This window comes from Chelonus insularis, unplaced genomic scaffold, assembly GCF_013357705.1.
Source record: "Chelonus insularis isolate UGA/USDA-ARS -01 unplaced genomic scaffold, ASM1335770v1 contig_70_pilon, whole genome shotgun sequence".
NCBI lineage: Eukaryota > Metazoa > Arthropoda > Insecta > Hymenoptera > Braconidae > Chelonus > Chelonus insularis.
The window spans coordinates 1,439,021-1,452,707 of NW_023276716.1; the positions used below are offsets into that span (position 1 = coordinate 1,439,021).

The 13,687-nt window shown below is 27.7% G+C and overlaps 3 protein-coding genes across 7 annotated transcripts; all 3 read right to left on the reverse strand.

Moving 5' to 3' along the window:
• Positions 1-1,258: 1,258 nt before the first annotated feature.
• LOC118070942 (uncharacterized) lies at positions 1,259-3,694 on the reverse strand. 4 transcript variants are annotated; one of them, XR_004690822.1, is made up of 4 exons: positions 3,473-3,694; positions 3,137-3,412; positions 2,374-2,537; positions 1,259-2,275 (listed from the first exon to the last, which is right to left on the reverse strand). XR_004690822.1 is itself a non-coding variant. In XM_035089838.1 (3 exons), exons 1-3 carry the CDS (start codon positions 3,587-3,589, stop codon positions 2,234-2,236), a joined length of 435 nt encoding a protein of 144 aa, XP_034945729.1. In that variant the 5' UTR covers positions 3,590-3,694; the 3' UTR covers positions 1,259-2,233. The 4 variants fall into 4 exon arrangements, 2 of the variants coding, with proteins under 2 accessions (XP_034945729.1, XP_034945728.1); XR_004690823.1 differs by having other exon boundaries at positions 2,150-2,175; XM_035089838.1 differs by lacking the exon at positions 2,374-2,537.
• A 1,960-nt stretch (positions 3,695-5,654) lies between these two features.
• On the reverse strand, positions 5,655-11,674 carry MCPH1 (Microcephalin). Of its 2 annotated transcripts, XM_035089866.1 has the most exons (4): positions 9,608-11,674; positions 9,209-9,443; positions 7,852-8,122; positions 5,655-5,930 (listed from the first exon to the last, which is right to left on the reverse strand). In XM_035089866.1, the coding sequence occupies exons 1-3, from the start codon at positions 11,575-11,577 to the stop codon at positions 7,862-7,864; spliced, it is 2,466 nt and encodes an 821-aa protein (XP_034945757.1). In that variant the 5' UTR covers positions 11,578-11,674; the 3' UTR covers positions 5,655-5,930; positions 7,852-7,861. The 2 variants fall into 2 exon arrangements, with proteins under 2 accessions (XP_034945757.1, XP_034945756.1); XM_035089865.1 differs by lacking the exon at positions 5,655-5,930 and having other exon boundaries at positions 7,249-8,122.
• Positions 11,675-11,863: 189 nt separating this feature from the next.
• Positions 11,864-13,604, reverse strand: spict (magnesium transporter spict). Its single transcript, XM_035089814.1, has 4 exons — positions 13,417-13,604; positions 13,219-13,338; positions 12,925-13,067; positions 11,864-12,747 (listed from the first exon to the last, which is right to left on the reverse strand). The coding sequence occupies exons 1-4, from the start codon at positions 13,496-13,498 to the stop codon at positions 11,995-11,997; spliced, it is 1,098 nt and encodes a 365-aa protein (XP_034945705.1). The 5' UTR covers positions 13,499-13,604; the 3' UTR covers positions 11,864-11,994.
• Positions 13,605-13,687: the final 83 nt, after the last annotated feature.

The window sequence follows — 13,687 nt, forward strand, 5'->3', positions numbered from 1 at the left end:
GTTGTCCAATTAATGCTTACTGAGAATTGAATGGGATGAATTAATTCTTGACCTTTCATCACTCACTTGTAGAGTGAATTACATACTGAATGCTTCGATTTAATTTTTTCCTCTATACTTAGTAAAGAATCATTTCTGCTTTTTACACTTGAGATAATCTATTATTTATATTCTACTACAGTACTGCAGAAAATGTAATTTATTAGATATGCAAACTTTAGAATATTATAAATAATAGTATTTGTATGTGCTTTTCTTTGAAGGATTATGTAAATTGACTTCACAGACGTTTATATAATCTACATATTTACTTTACGATAATTTAATATTGCCAATGAATAATGTTGTCAAAGGAATATCAGCAAATAAATCTTCTCAATAAATCTATTTCTTATAAATAATCTGTATCATAAATTAAAATTCATAGCCTTTCATCTACTTTAAAGGGCTAAGTCTGCTCTTCTTAGGAATCAATATGATATTATATAATATTCATAGACTTTTCATCAATTTTAAAAACGAAGAAAAATTAATTATGAATAAACTCGATTGAAAAGAAAGCAAATGGTGAAAAAGTACAGCATAAATAGATCTTGAATTATCTTGAGAATATTTGCTAAATAAAAAGAAGTCATTTCTTGCTTTCTGTTATCGGTACATGTTGAAACGTGTCTGCGGTAGCAACTAGCCTAGTATAGTCTTGGTCATTTACAGTGATTTAGAAACTTATAGTATACATAAGAGCTTTGGCTATTTGGACCCAAGTCATTTGCGGTGACGACATTGAGAACATATCTCAAAGACAACATCTTGCCGGTCACGGAAAATGGCTCGCGCAATCTTAGAGTTGAATGCTGTATCTGAACTAAGCTGCTCCGGCATTCAAGAAGATATCAACTGAAAACATTGAAACACAGCTAGTACGAAACGCTAGAGACAGCATGGATTCATCTAATATTTGCTCAGAGATATCGCAAAGGTATCATCTCTTGGATGACCAAAGTCTGTGACAACTAGAGGCTTTTATGCATTGCCTAATAACTACATTCACTGATTGATGAAAGCAAATATTTATTCTGGGTTTTTTTTAAAAAAACAATTAGTAGTCTTTTTAAGTATTAATCAAATAGAAAAAAATAATTGAATGACTATTTTATTTGCAATTGGATTTTTTTTTCATTTCTCAAAATCGTGATTGATAGATTTTAATTATTAAATGTACTCTTTTTTGTTTATAAAGTAACATATACCGTTAAAATATACATTCAATTTCTATACCCTCTGATAGATTAGCATGATTTTACATAAGCCATGGAATTCAATTAAAAAAAAAATTAGGTCGCATTTGTTTCTCCTTGATTGAAAATAAAATACTTTGATTCCTGATAGACATTTCACTGTTTACAATTGAATGAATACATAATTGTGAACATCATGTGTGTATTCAGTGTAATTGAACATCAAAATAGTTTATGATAAATAAATTTCAGGTTTCAATTACCAGGGACTAACCAAAAACAAAAATAATCAATACAGTAAATAAATAAAAAAATAAAAAGGTAGTACAAATGATTAGTAGAATATCAAAATTAATTAATAATAGTTTTGAAATGAGTGAAATAAACAAAATCAAATTTTTCACTGCAAAATTAATTGGAAAATCAATTCAGAATCGTTTGATCAAGATAAAATATAAATTTCCTATGCATTTGAAGCGTTTTGAAGTTTCAAAGCAAATTAACATTCATCTAAATAACGCGTTAATAATAAACATGCACACCCTACCAATTACAGATGAATCGTTCTATAGATAATTTCATATGAAATTGCTAATTCATTATCAATGAAATTTAGTTACCACTAACGAACTGATGATGATAATTTGTTATTGAAGGTACACTAGCTGCTAATATGAGAGTACAGGTTTGCTATTAAAGGCATCTCAAAATTTGTCCACTGTTTCATGCATGTTGGAATCATTGTCAAAATTCTTCAAGCGTTGAATATTCGAAAGCAGTATAATTATATGAGAAGATTGCTTTTCTATGATCAGTTTTCAGCTCACTGAATAGGTTCACATTCAACAAAAAATTATAATTTTTAGTCGTCTCTTCCACAAAAGAGTTCTTTACTTTAATCTTCAAATTTTCCCACATGAAACTGATTTTTCTGAAACTGGTACAGTTTATTTCTTTTTTGAATGACATCAGTTTATCTTTAACATAAAAAAATCCTATTCTACATAAAGTAGAACATCATAATTTTTTTTAATAATCTGCAAAATAAATAGCATTTTTTGTTATTGAATAATATAAATATATTTAGTAACACTATTAATTATTATAATTAATGCTGATATACGATACGTACTACCTTTTATTTATCGTAGTTGAACTATTTATTGACGCATATTCCAAGATCGTTATAATAACGATAACAAGCTATTATTATACTGAAATTTATGTCTAAATCTGTAGAAGTACAGACAAAGCTTTATTCTGTTAAATTTTCTTCTCAACGTATGTTTCTCACTCAGCCTTGTAAATAAAAAAAAAAAGAATCATACCTATAATAATACTATAATATAAGATCAGATAGTGATTAATTTAATGCTTCAAAAAGTCCATTCAAAAATAGCCGTACCATTAAACTGGTATTCAATTAAAATCAATTAAAAATATAATTAAAAAGTAGTTAAATTTAAAAATATCCGTATTTATTACTTTCAGTAATAAATATTGTATATTAATATCCTTAAATAATGGAGTATGTAATACAAACATGATGAAGGGTACAGGTACCACAATCGCTACTTGTAATTAAATCTACCTCTCTCGTTATCGCACAATATTTACCGTCTATTAATTAACGTTCTATCGAAAATAATTACGCGTTTAATACATATCACAGCATTTAATATCTTTGTAACATATTTTGTTTGTTTACGAGTTTATTTGGCGAAAAATACCTAATGAAAACTTAACCTGACTCATAGAACAATATAGGAATAACGGAGTAGAAAATTTTTAAAAAGCTCAAGATCAAAATGGCAAAGTTCAATTAAAATAACTAATTAAATGTTTTATCCAAAAGTAAAATAGCCACCGCAGTTTTCTTTTTCATTTTTATGTTTCACCTCAGATTGTCCTGGTGGTGATGGTGATGGTGGTGTTTTTTTATCCGGGCTTAAATTTTTTTGGAGTAAATTTAATTTGGAATTACAAAAAGGATCTTTTTGCCCATCCTCTAACATAAGATTTTTAGTGCCTTGAATATTTGTGGTCTTTGGACATAAAAGTTCATAACATCCACTCAACGAAGCAGATCCTCTGATTATAGCTCGTCCTATAACTGTTTCAACCACTGCTTGTTCCCATTTCATTTTGTCAAAATCTGAACGAAGTGTATTAACCTAAATTCAACACAGATCAATAATTAATGAATTTATGAATTTTTTAGTTTAAATGTTAACCTCTTTCTCAAGTTGATTCAATCTCTCTGATGTGGATAATTGCTGGTTCTTTGTGTCATTGATAATGGATGAATCACAAGGATCAGAAAGACCAATAGGACACTTGGTTGTTGACATCTTTCTTGTTGATTTAATTCAATAGGATTTATTAATCTACTTTTATAATTTAAAAATTTTTTTTTTTAATTTAATTTATTTTATCTCTTATAAATCACACTGAAAATTTTCATAGAAACACAGACATACCGAAAACAAACAACTAAAATTAAATCAATACTAAATTCAGGTAATTTATTTCACTTTAGTTTTTCAATATCAGAGAGAATAATCGAATAGTTTTAGAATTAAAATTCATTTTTGAATAAATATATTCACTTGAATCAACAAAATGATAAATCGAGAAAAAATTGAAGTATTTTATTTTCCAAGGATTTGTATACGTATGTACTTTATTTGCTGTTTTACAAACAGAAGATAAATAACGAAATAATCATATTTATATTCTCTCCATAAGTATTAAAAAATAAAAAGTTGTTTATGGTTATGGAAATGTCTATTGGCCATCTTTTAAAAGAATGGATAACAAGAGCAATCAAATAAAGAATAAATATAGCATTGTATTACTCGAAAAACTAAAAATATAAGGATATATACTGAATTGAAATGTTATTTTTTCCGTATCCATAAAAAATCGATAAATTTTTCTTTATTTCAATTTTGTTTACAATAATTTTTCCCCTAATACGACTAAAAAGTTGAATAAAAAATACTTCACGAAACAATTCTCAGAGTAGAACGTTGGATAAAAAAGAACAAGAAAAATGTGGAAATTCATATGATATGCAAATAAGAAGTCATAATGTACAACCGATAAAATAACATGTCAATAAACTAAAATGAAGTTATAATTAATATCACAATAAATACTATCATGCTCCATGGATTGATTCCAAGCTTTTGTATGATAATTGATACACCAAATAGCATGAAAAGCAACTGTTGAAATTCTACGATAATATTTAGATAAAATTGAAAATGGAATTAAAGAGAAAATAAAACACACGAATATCATTGAATAATGAAAATAAAAAGATGTCAAGTAAATTGAACTTATATTCTTTAGAGTATATTATCCAAAGCAAAATGGGAAACAGAGAACTTTCAAGTGAAAATAAATTCTGTCGGACGACCATATAACGATCCCTCGTTAAAATCGTTTATCTGGGATGTGTGTACGCAAGCAACGCGTAGCAGGTAACGGAAGAACGACAAACATGTAGCAAACAAATAAACACACGGTGTACACAGTTGTACTCATATACACATGGATTCATAAAACCTACAAGAACGAGAGGGAAAAACTGTCGCATTCCAAATTATTTTCTATGAAAAGAGATTTTACTTGGGAAAGTGTAGATGCTGTAACGATCTCGGTCGTTTGTGACGGATTATTTCACAACTTTCCAATTAAATAACGTCCCCTCATAATGAAAAAAAAAAAATAAAAAATAACATAAAACATAATAATAATAAAACATACGCACCCACAATTTTATATGAACAAAAATTGTATAATAAAATAAAGCTGAATCGTTTGTAGAAACAGATATCTTCTCAGACATAAATGCACACAATACGAGACTTTGTAGCAAAAGTAGTCTCCATTCATCAACTAGACTTTTTATGTCAACTCAATTTAAATTCTGACACGTCAAATTACTTCCGTCTGAAAGTTTCCCATTTTTCTGTGAAATACTCTTGTAAATTTGCTTAACATAAAATATTATTTTTTAAGTATGTACAAATATATCTAATTTACTTATGACATTAAATATTTACCATACGTGATGTTCTATCTTACATTACCAATAATATAGATTCAATTCAACAATTTTTCATTTATGAGTAAATAAATATTCAATATTTATTTATTACTTCTGTTATATACAAATTATATAGAATATAATATTCGTTTAATTTAACAAAAATGATAAAATAAATTTTCTTTTTTTTTACAATAGTACTGTAGAAACCATAATCGAAACTTAAATAAATTACTTATTTTTCAAAACTTATAATAAATCTTGTCACAATAATTGTTAGTACTTGATAAAGCTATAAAGTTTACAAATTATAATTGATTTTTATGAATAGACTCCTAAGAGCATATATAAATCTCAGGTAATTTATAAACAAAAATACAAAAAATATTTTTAAAACTCTATTAAAAGAAATAAAGCAAAATTAATTATTATAAATGAATAATAAATTAATAAACTAAATATTACTCATCAGTTATTTCCCGTTAACCAGGACTCCAAATATCAATTAATCAAAAATATCAAAGAACCCTGATGTATGACGCTTAAAAAGTAGAAAACTAATCAAGTGGAAATGACACGTGTTTTTGTCAGCTATCATTTACGATTAAGACTCCACACTTGGGGTGTAATTTAATCTAAAGAAGAACATTTAAAGAAAGAGAATGAAAAAAAAAATTCAAAACACTACACCTACATAAAGACTTAAAGAAAAACAAGAGGCCATAGTGGTGTTTGAACACATCAGGATTATTTAAAACAATGTGAATTTGATATCGACAACCCGCAGGTGCGCCACAAATTCATCGATATATAATCCATTATTTTTCAATCAAGATATGCACACTCACTTTTAAAAACTAGATGAAAAGTAGTAAAAGTGAGCACAGATATATTGTTATCCATATTTATAACATACCTAACATGAAAGTACATAATTCGTGTATTACATAATCGCATGGATTCTCATTACACGTACTCATGCATCTACATTTATTTTTCTGCTCCCTATTGCTGTCGTATACTAATCAGGATAAAAGCTGCGCGGTGCAGTGTCCCTAGTAGGTACAACCTTCTTGCCTTACTTAATGGAAATATGAGAGTTACAAGTTTTTTTTTCTTGCAAAAAAAAAAGCACAAAAGAGCATTATACCGACAGTTTCTATGTAATCCCTATATTCAGCAAAGGTGCATATGCATATAGATATTAATGATCGACCAGACTTGATAACATACGAAAAAATGAGAATCCAATTAATTAAGTTTTGATGGATATTATCAAGATAACAATTGTAATAACATTGATAATGATAGTGCTTCTTTGTCAAAAGTTATGCTAATTGGTATACATAAAGAATTTCCGTGAATATTTTGAATATTTGAATCCAATCTCTTTCACTGTGATGATCATTTTTTAATAATGCACTAGCATTAAATAATAATTTCCTACTTGATATCGCGCTTGAGCGTACTCTATTTTATGTATTCCGTCTGTTCATTCGATTAAATATAATTTTTTTTTTTCATCGCGCAATTCATTATTGTCAAAGCAAAAATTTTTTACTCATTTTAAATATTGAGAGCAACTGAACCAATCAATCTGAATTTCTGCTCTAGCAAATTATAATCTTAATTTCCAACAAATTTTTATATTCAATTTTTTATGAAATATTTTATTCAATGTTTTATTTATTTTTTTTTATTATTTTCTATTAAAATTATAGAAAAAAAATACAGACTTGAATTCCCTGTTAATTTTTTGCAAAACATCTTCTAAGAGCACATTAGCGTTATTAAAAGTCTGATGATTCAGATAACCGCCGTTATTATTTTTCAACTCTTTAGAGTCTATCTAGAGTTCTATAACGCTAAAAGAAGAAATGTGCTTAAAAATCTTTTTCAATAGATTTTATAAAATAAAAAAAAAAAATAATAATAAACACAAATGATAAAGAAAACCTTTTCAAATGATCATCAATAATATGCCCAAAGGAACGTAGAAAATATTTTTCAAAAAGCATCTGATGTCTATGATAAATATAATATAAGTGAGAAAGTAATTTGACATAGTGGTGACAAAATTAAGTAAATACATTTAAAGAAATAATAGTAAAGGAAACAGCAATAATTGTAGCGACACAATTATGAACTGGTAAAGTTCTAGTAATTCGACTTCTTTTGGAATTATGAAGCTCTAAGGCGACGTTCTCGCGAGGCAACCCTTAAGTAGGTGCACTTTTGGGGTAGCGAGCAAACCCGAGTAGCGACTGTGCTTGAAAACTCGAGTACCTACCGAGACGCGCGGAGGGCAACGTCGTATTCTCAACCATCCGTGTTCATCATCGTCCCTTTCATGAGGAAACCACGTACAACATGAATATTCTAACACGCTTGAAGCCAAAGTAATTTACACAATATCACAAACTCTGAATTATTATCCTTTCAATTGATCTTTCTCAAAGAGGAAGACAATTAAACTTTCATTTCCTTAAAGCTTTGATGGGAAGGATATGACAGAAGGGGTATTTTACTAAAATAATTGGACTGTAAATCTTTTACCTTATTATTATCATCTCTTATATTGATTAATAGACTGCAATTCCCCGCTTGTTATTGAATCTAATACCCAAACTTCTTTAATATCTTCAGGACCAACGATAACTTTTGCTTTTCTTCTATCTTCCGTCAGTGAACCTCCAGCTGTTCCGATTAATTCCTTGAGAACGTCTCTTGGCGGTGTTGTATTTTCATCAATGTAAATTGGACTACATGTTGTAAATAATTCAGAAACGTAAGCACTGCCAAATATCTCCTTGTCTCGTCGATTTTCCTGCATTATTAATAATTAATTATTTCATGATATTCAATTGTAAACCTTATAACTAATTTTCTAATTATTCAAATAAACATTTCGAGAGTACTTTGTACTCATGTACAATGTAGATGTCACGTCATGTGGCACTACGCGCCCATACGTTTTAAATTTAAAAATATATATTTAAGAAATAGATTTAAAAGTTATTATAAATAATTATTAAAAATTTAAAGAAATATTTCTTATTAATTTTTATTGCGTTTAACAATGCTTCAGATGTAATTTAGTATGCAAGAAATATAAATCGTTGTCAGAAGCATTGTTTGCAAAAATATTTAATTACAAACTAAAAGAAAATAAAAAGAAATTATTATTGATTTAATTGTAACCAATCAAAATTAATTATTCAATTAAAAATGTAAAAGAAGGGATGTTGCTACCTGCTAGCAACAACCGAAAATGTCCTTTAAGTGACACTTTAGTTTTATCAATCAAAATATTAAGAAGTGTTAATTGTTTATAATAAAAGTTATTTGAATAATTATTTAATTAAAAGAATACAAATTGGATTTAAAATTATAATTTGGATTTAAATATCAAAAGTAAGTCTTAATATTTATTTTTATTTAAAATTTAAAAGAAAGTGCAATCTCGTTTAAGAAATTATTATTTATATAAATTAAAAATTATAATTTGATTATTAATTTAATAAATTATTAATTGGCTTTAAAATTAATTTGTTAATTAAATAAATATCCCTATTAATTCTATCCCATTTATTAACTTATTAAAACTAAAAGAATATTTAATTATTATTATTAAATCCTAATGCAACAACCTCTTACTCCATCCCAGCTATTGCACTAGGTGTAGACTAAAAAGGAGTGATCTTTAAGATGTCCTTTTAATAAATTATGACATCACATAGATATTTTAATTTATTTTTAATGATTATTAATATGGTGTAGTAAAATTAAATTCAAACAATTTTTTATCCCATTGGTCTATGTAATTGATTTGTTTAATCATAATCAATTCACGTAATTTATATTCGAAATGTTTTTGATAATTATTATATTTATACTACTTAAAAATCCTTACCTTTATAGCTCTAAAGCAATCAATTTCATACTTTTCTGGATTCAACCATCTTCCCGCCTCCATTGACTTTTTCACCCACTCTAATTTAACAATCCAGCAACCTCTTATTATACCCCGGAGTAAATTTATTGTTCTGACTCCGGTCGTGACAACATGAGTTGTTTTTCGAGTTACTACTGACTCCATTTTTGCTCCCTCTATTTTGTTCGCTGCATTTTTCACCAAGTCTTTATCTCTGAAATTACACACAATGATGAATTAGTAGTAGATTACATTTTTAAAAACTAGCTTAACAGCAATATTTTTTGCGCTTAATTCATTGAATAATTATCATAAATATTCTCGTCTAATAAAAACAATAGAAGAAAATAAAAATGACTTCATGTATTTGTTACATACCGGCTAGTCAGACCCGTAGAAACAATAACTATACTTTGAGCATTATGAGTCTTTCTTCGTTTAAAAATTTTATTGTTCATCATAAAAACATCAGAGCCTCGAGCTAGCCGAAGACCAGTTTCCTCTTCAGACTTATTATTTGAAATATTATGAAGTGTATTTAATATATTTGCTCTTACTGGTTTTTTTATTACAATTTTCTTGCTTTTAATTAAACGTTTCTTTTTTTTCTTCTGACTTTTTAAATTCTGAGTCAATGCACCATCTTCTATGCTTGAACTCGAGGACATATTATTAATATTCGGCTGAGACAGCGATTTTGATAATCTATAACTTCTTCTAACACATTCTGGTATAAGCTGCTTTTTAATTTGTTTCCTTTTCAATTCTTTTCGTTTCAATGGTATCAACGGTGACATATTTTGTGTAGCTGGACTGCATTTAATAGAACTCGGACTATCATGTTGAGTAAATAATCTTTTCTTTCGAAAAACTTTTTCAGCTGGAGGCTTATTAGAAATTGGTTCACTATTCTCATCATCAGAATCATCTGAAGATTCTTGAATAATAATTGTGCCTTTACTTTTACGAATGACATGTGGAGGAATAACCAATTGATCTAGATTAATAGTCTTTTCTAAATCTAAATCCTCCAACCTATTTTCAACTTCAGCTATTGTTTTCGCATCTTTTTTTGTTCTATTGAGCATTGTTTGAGTCCTCGATGACACTGATCGAGCTTCCGGTGTTCCTTCTACAAAAGAACATTCACTAGAAATTTTTCTTGCAGAATCATTCGTATTTTTACTAACAGCAACATTCCCTTCAGAAACATTCTTTGGTATTTCCATAACAGACATATTATCTGTTTTATTAACTTCTATTACTGAAGGAGAGTTTATAATATTAATTGTATTACAATAGATAGTTGTACGAGGTACTGCTATCATATTGCTTTTTTTATTATGTACATTGGTAATATTTTTTAAAACATTTTGATCTTGAACCCGATCAATTTGTTTATTATTTTGAGACTGAATATGATTCATTAGATCCAGAGAGGTATTAACACACATGGACAAATTGTTGAGATCTTTTTTCTGGCTTGGATTATTAACTACTGATTCATGAAAAATATTTCCTTGAGCTTCTGTTAGTTCCATTGGTTCTTGCTGTATTATTGTACGTTTTAACATATGAGGATCTATTCTTTCAATAGTAATATGGCATGGCTGAATGTCAATAACTGTAGGTAATTTTTTCGGTGGAGACGATGCTGGAGAAGCTTCTTTTAGATTTCCTGGTACAACTGCTTGAGTTACTGAAATATTTTGAACATGAATATTGTTAATATTTCTTATTTCACGATTACAAGACTCATGTATGTTACAATGATGATTATTGAATGTTGAACACATGACTGGATTTCCAAAATTAATACTTTCATCAGATGATTCAGTGAAAAAACCATTTTTTGCTATTACTGAATTATTTTTATAAATACGAGCTGTTGATGCTCGTGTTCTTCTCGGTGAAACTACTGTTTGACTTTTGTTCCAACGTATAGATGAATTTTTCCTTTGTTTCTTATGAATATCTTGATGTGGTTGACTTTGTAACACTTTGATTGTTTTCGTACATAAATCATTGTAATTATTAAATATTTCTTTAGTTTTACTCACAATCGCATCACGTAGACGAGAACAACTTTCATTTAAAGCTTCGTCTTTTTGGTGAATCATATTCAAAACATCATTGATACTATTATTCACGTCTTCGTCATTAATTCTATCACAACCACTTGTATTTAGTTTATGAACAGAATTACTTGTTATTTTTATATTATCTGCATCCATAGAGTCATTATTGAAACTTAGATTAACATGTAATGAACTAGATCGATGATTTTCGTTAAATTTTTTTTCATTGTTATCATTTTTAGTTTTTACTGATTTATAGTTTCGATACATTTTTAAAATATGTGTATATCCTTTTATATCTGCATAGATACAGAAAAAGTTTCTAAAAATTATACGAAAACAATTAGTTTACTTTATAAAAGCACAATACACAGAATAAATTCGAAAATTCAAAATCTAGATAAAAATATTTTGTTTTTATGCGTCTACGCATTTTAAGGTTAGGTTAAGCTAAACAAGTTTGAACAAGTTTCTAAAAAGAGGGAGGAGGAGTAAAAAAATGGCGCGAAACTGTATAAAATTTGAACTTATTTTATTATTGTCAATATTGAGAACATTTATAATCGATAGAAAGAAATAACATTAAATTGTTACATATATATTTTTTATGTAATATAGTAATCGAAAACTATCTTTGAATTAAAAGTTAGGCTCATTAAAATGAGCTGAGTAAATTCATCAATTAAATTAAGTTACACTTTCCTTTCTCGAGTTATATTTTTTACAACAGGCACGAGTGCATTCATTATAATTGCATGAATGTAATAACAATTCTAAAACATTTCCATCACTATTATTTTCTTGGTTCTGGTTTCTTTGGCCGGAATTTTTTGCTACAGATAAATATCTAATATCACTATAAGAAATATTTAAATCTTTAAAAGCATTTAATAAAAATATCGCAGTTATAACTATGAAAAATCCACATAGTCCTCCGATAATATTTTCTGAGCTCATGTGTTTCCAGTCTTCAAAAAGAATACTTGATGCAGTCATGACAAAAGTCGTAAAAAATACATAATAAATAGGAGTTACGACTGCAGTATTAAATAAATCTAATGCCTTATTTAAATAATTCATCTGAATCATTATACATAGTATTATTGAAAACAATAATAACCAGGTTCGCCAATTTTCCATCTCATTAATTTCTCCATACAAAGAATCTCGAATAGCTCGTCCAAGGCATTTGCAACTCATCACTGTCAGCGAACCAAAACTTGAGCATATAAAAATATAGATAATTATATTGTCTTGACCATAGAGTGGTCCGCAATAAAACATTACGTAGAGATTCACAATGAGTATTATGAATACATATGCGATAAAAATAGGATTTTTCATCATCTGAATAAGCTCCGGAAAATTTTCTACTTGTTCCTCTTTTGGAGCATTCAGAACTATCACAGTTGTGCCAAGCATGCATAAGAAGCATCCTATCTATAACATAAATATTAAATTAACTATCATCAATTTACCTGTAAATATTAAAAGATCATTAATTTATCAAATACTTTAATGATAATTTCAAATTATTGAACTAGTATATCATATTTCAATCTTATCATGATCCCTAATGTTATATTTTTCTATTTAATAAATATCGATATTGATTACCTTTCCAAGAATATTCATTCTTTCGTGAAGAAACTTAGATGACATTATTGCTGTCACGACTATACTTAGAGCTCCTAAAGGTGTAATCACTGAAGCTGATGCAAATGCATATGCTACAAAATTGGCTGCTTCTCCTATACCCACTAGAATGAAGATAAAAAATGACCCAATAAAAAAACCAAGTTGACAACCTATTAATTTTATTGATAACATAAAATAAAAATGAATTTAATTCGCAGAATAAATAGTTTAATTGAAAAAATTAATGATATAACATTTGAATGAAAGTTTTACTTGTTAATAGACCAGCCCACCAGGTCCACTGTCGTAAATAGCCATGACCACCAGCTCCTGCACGTACACCATACTTTTGCAAGTAAATTAAAGCTTTCTTTTTGATAATAAAACTGGTACCTACGATTAAATAAAATAATTTTATTCATCTAAAAACCATAAAATTTATAGAACGAATAAGAATACAATTTATATTACCGATAAATAAATTAGAACTAAGTGCTAAACTTAAACCCAAATAAAACTCCCAAGTTGTTGAATAATCGTAATAACTTCCCATTATTGCTTACATTATTTATAATTAATTGTTCATAATTATTTTGTAATACTTAATGTGATTCAAGAATATTCAAAGTAATCAAACAACTCATGTTTGGATTGTAAATTATTGTGCATAAACTGTAGTCAAAACGAACGTTACACTAACTATTCTCAAAAGTATGTAGTTTCGATTTTTTTCTGTAGAGGC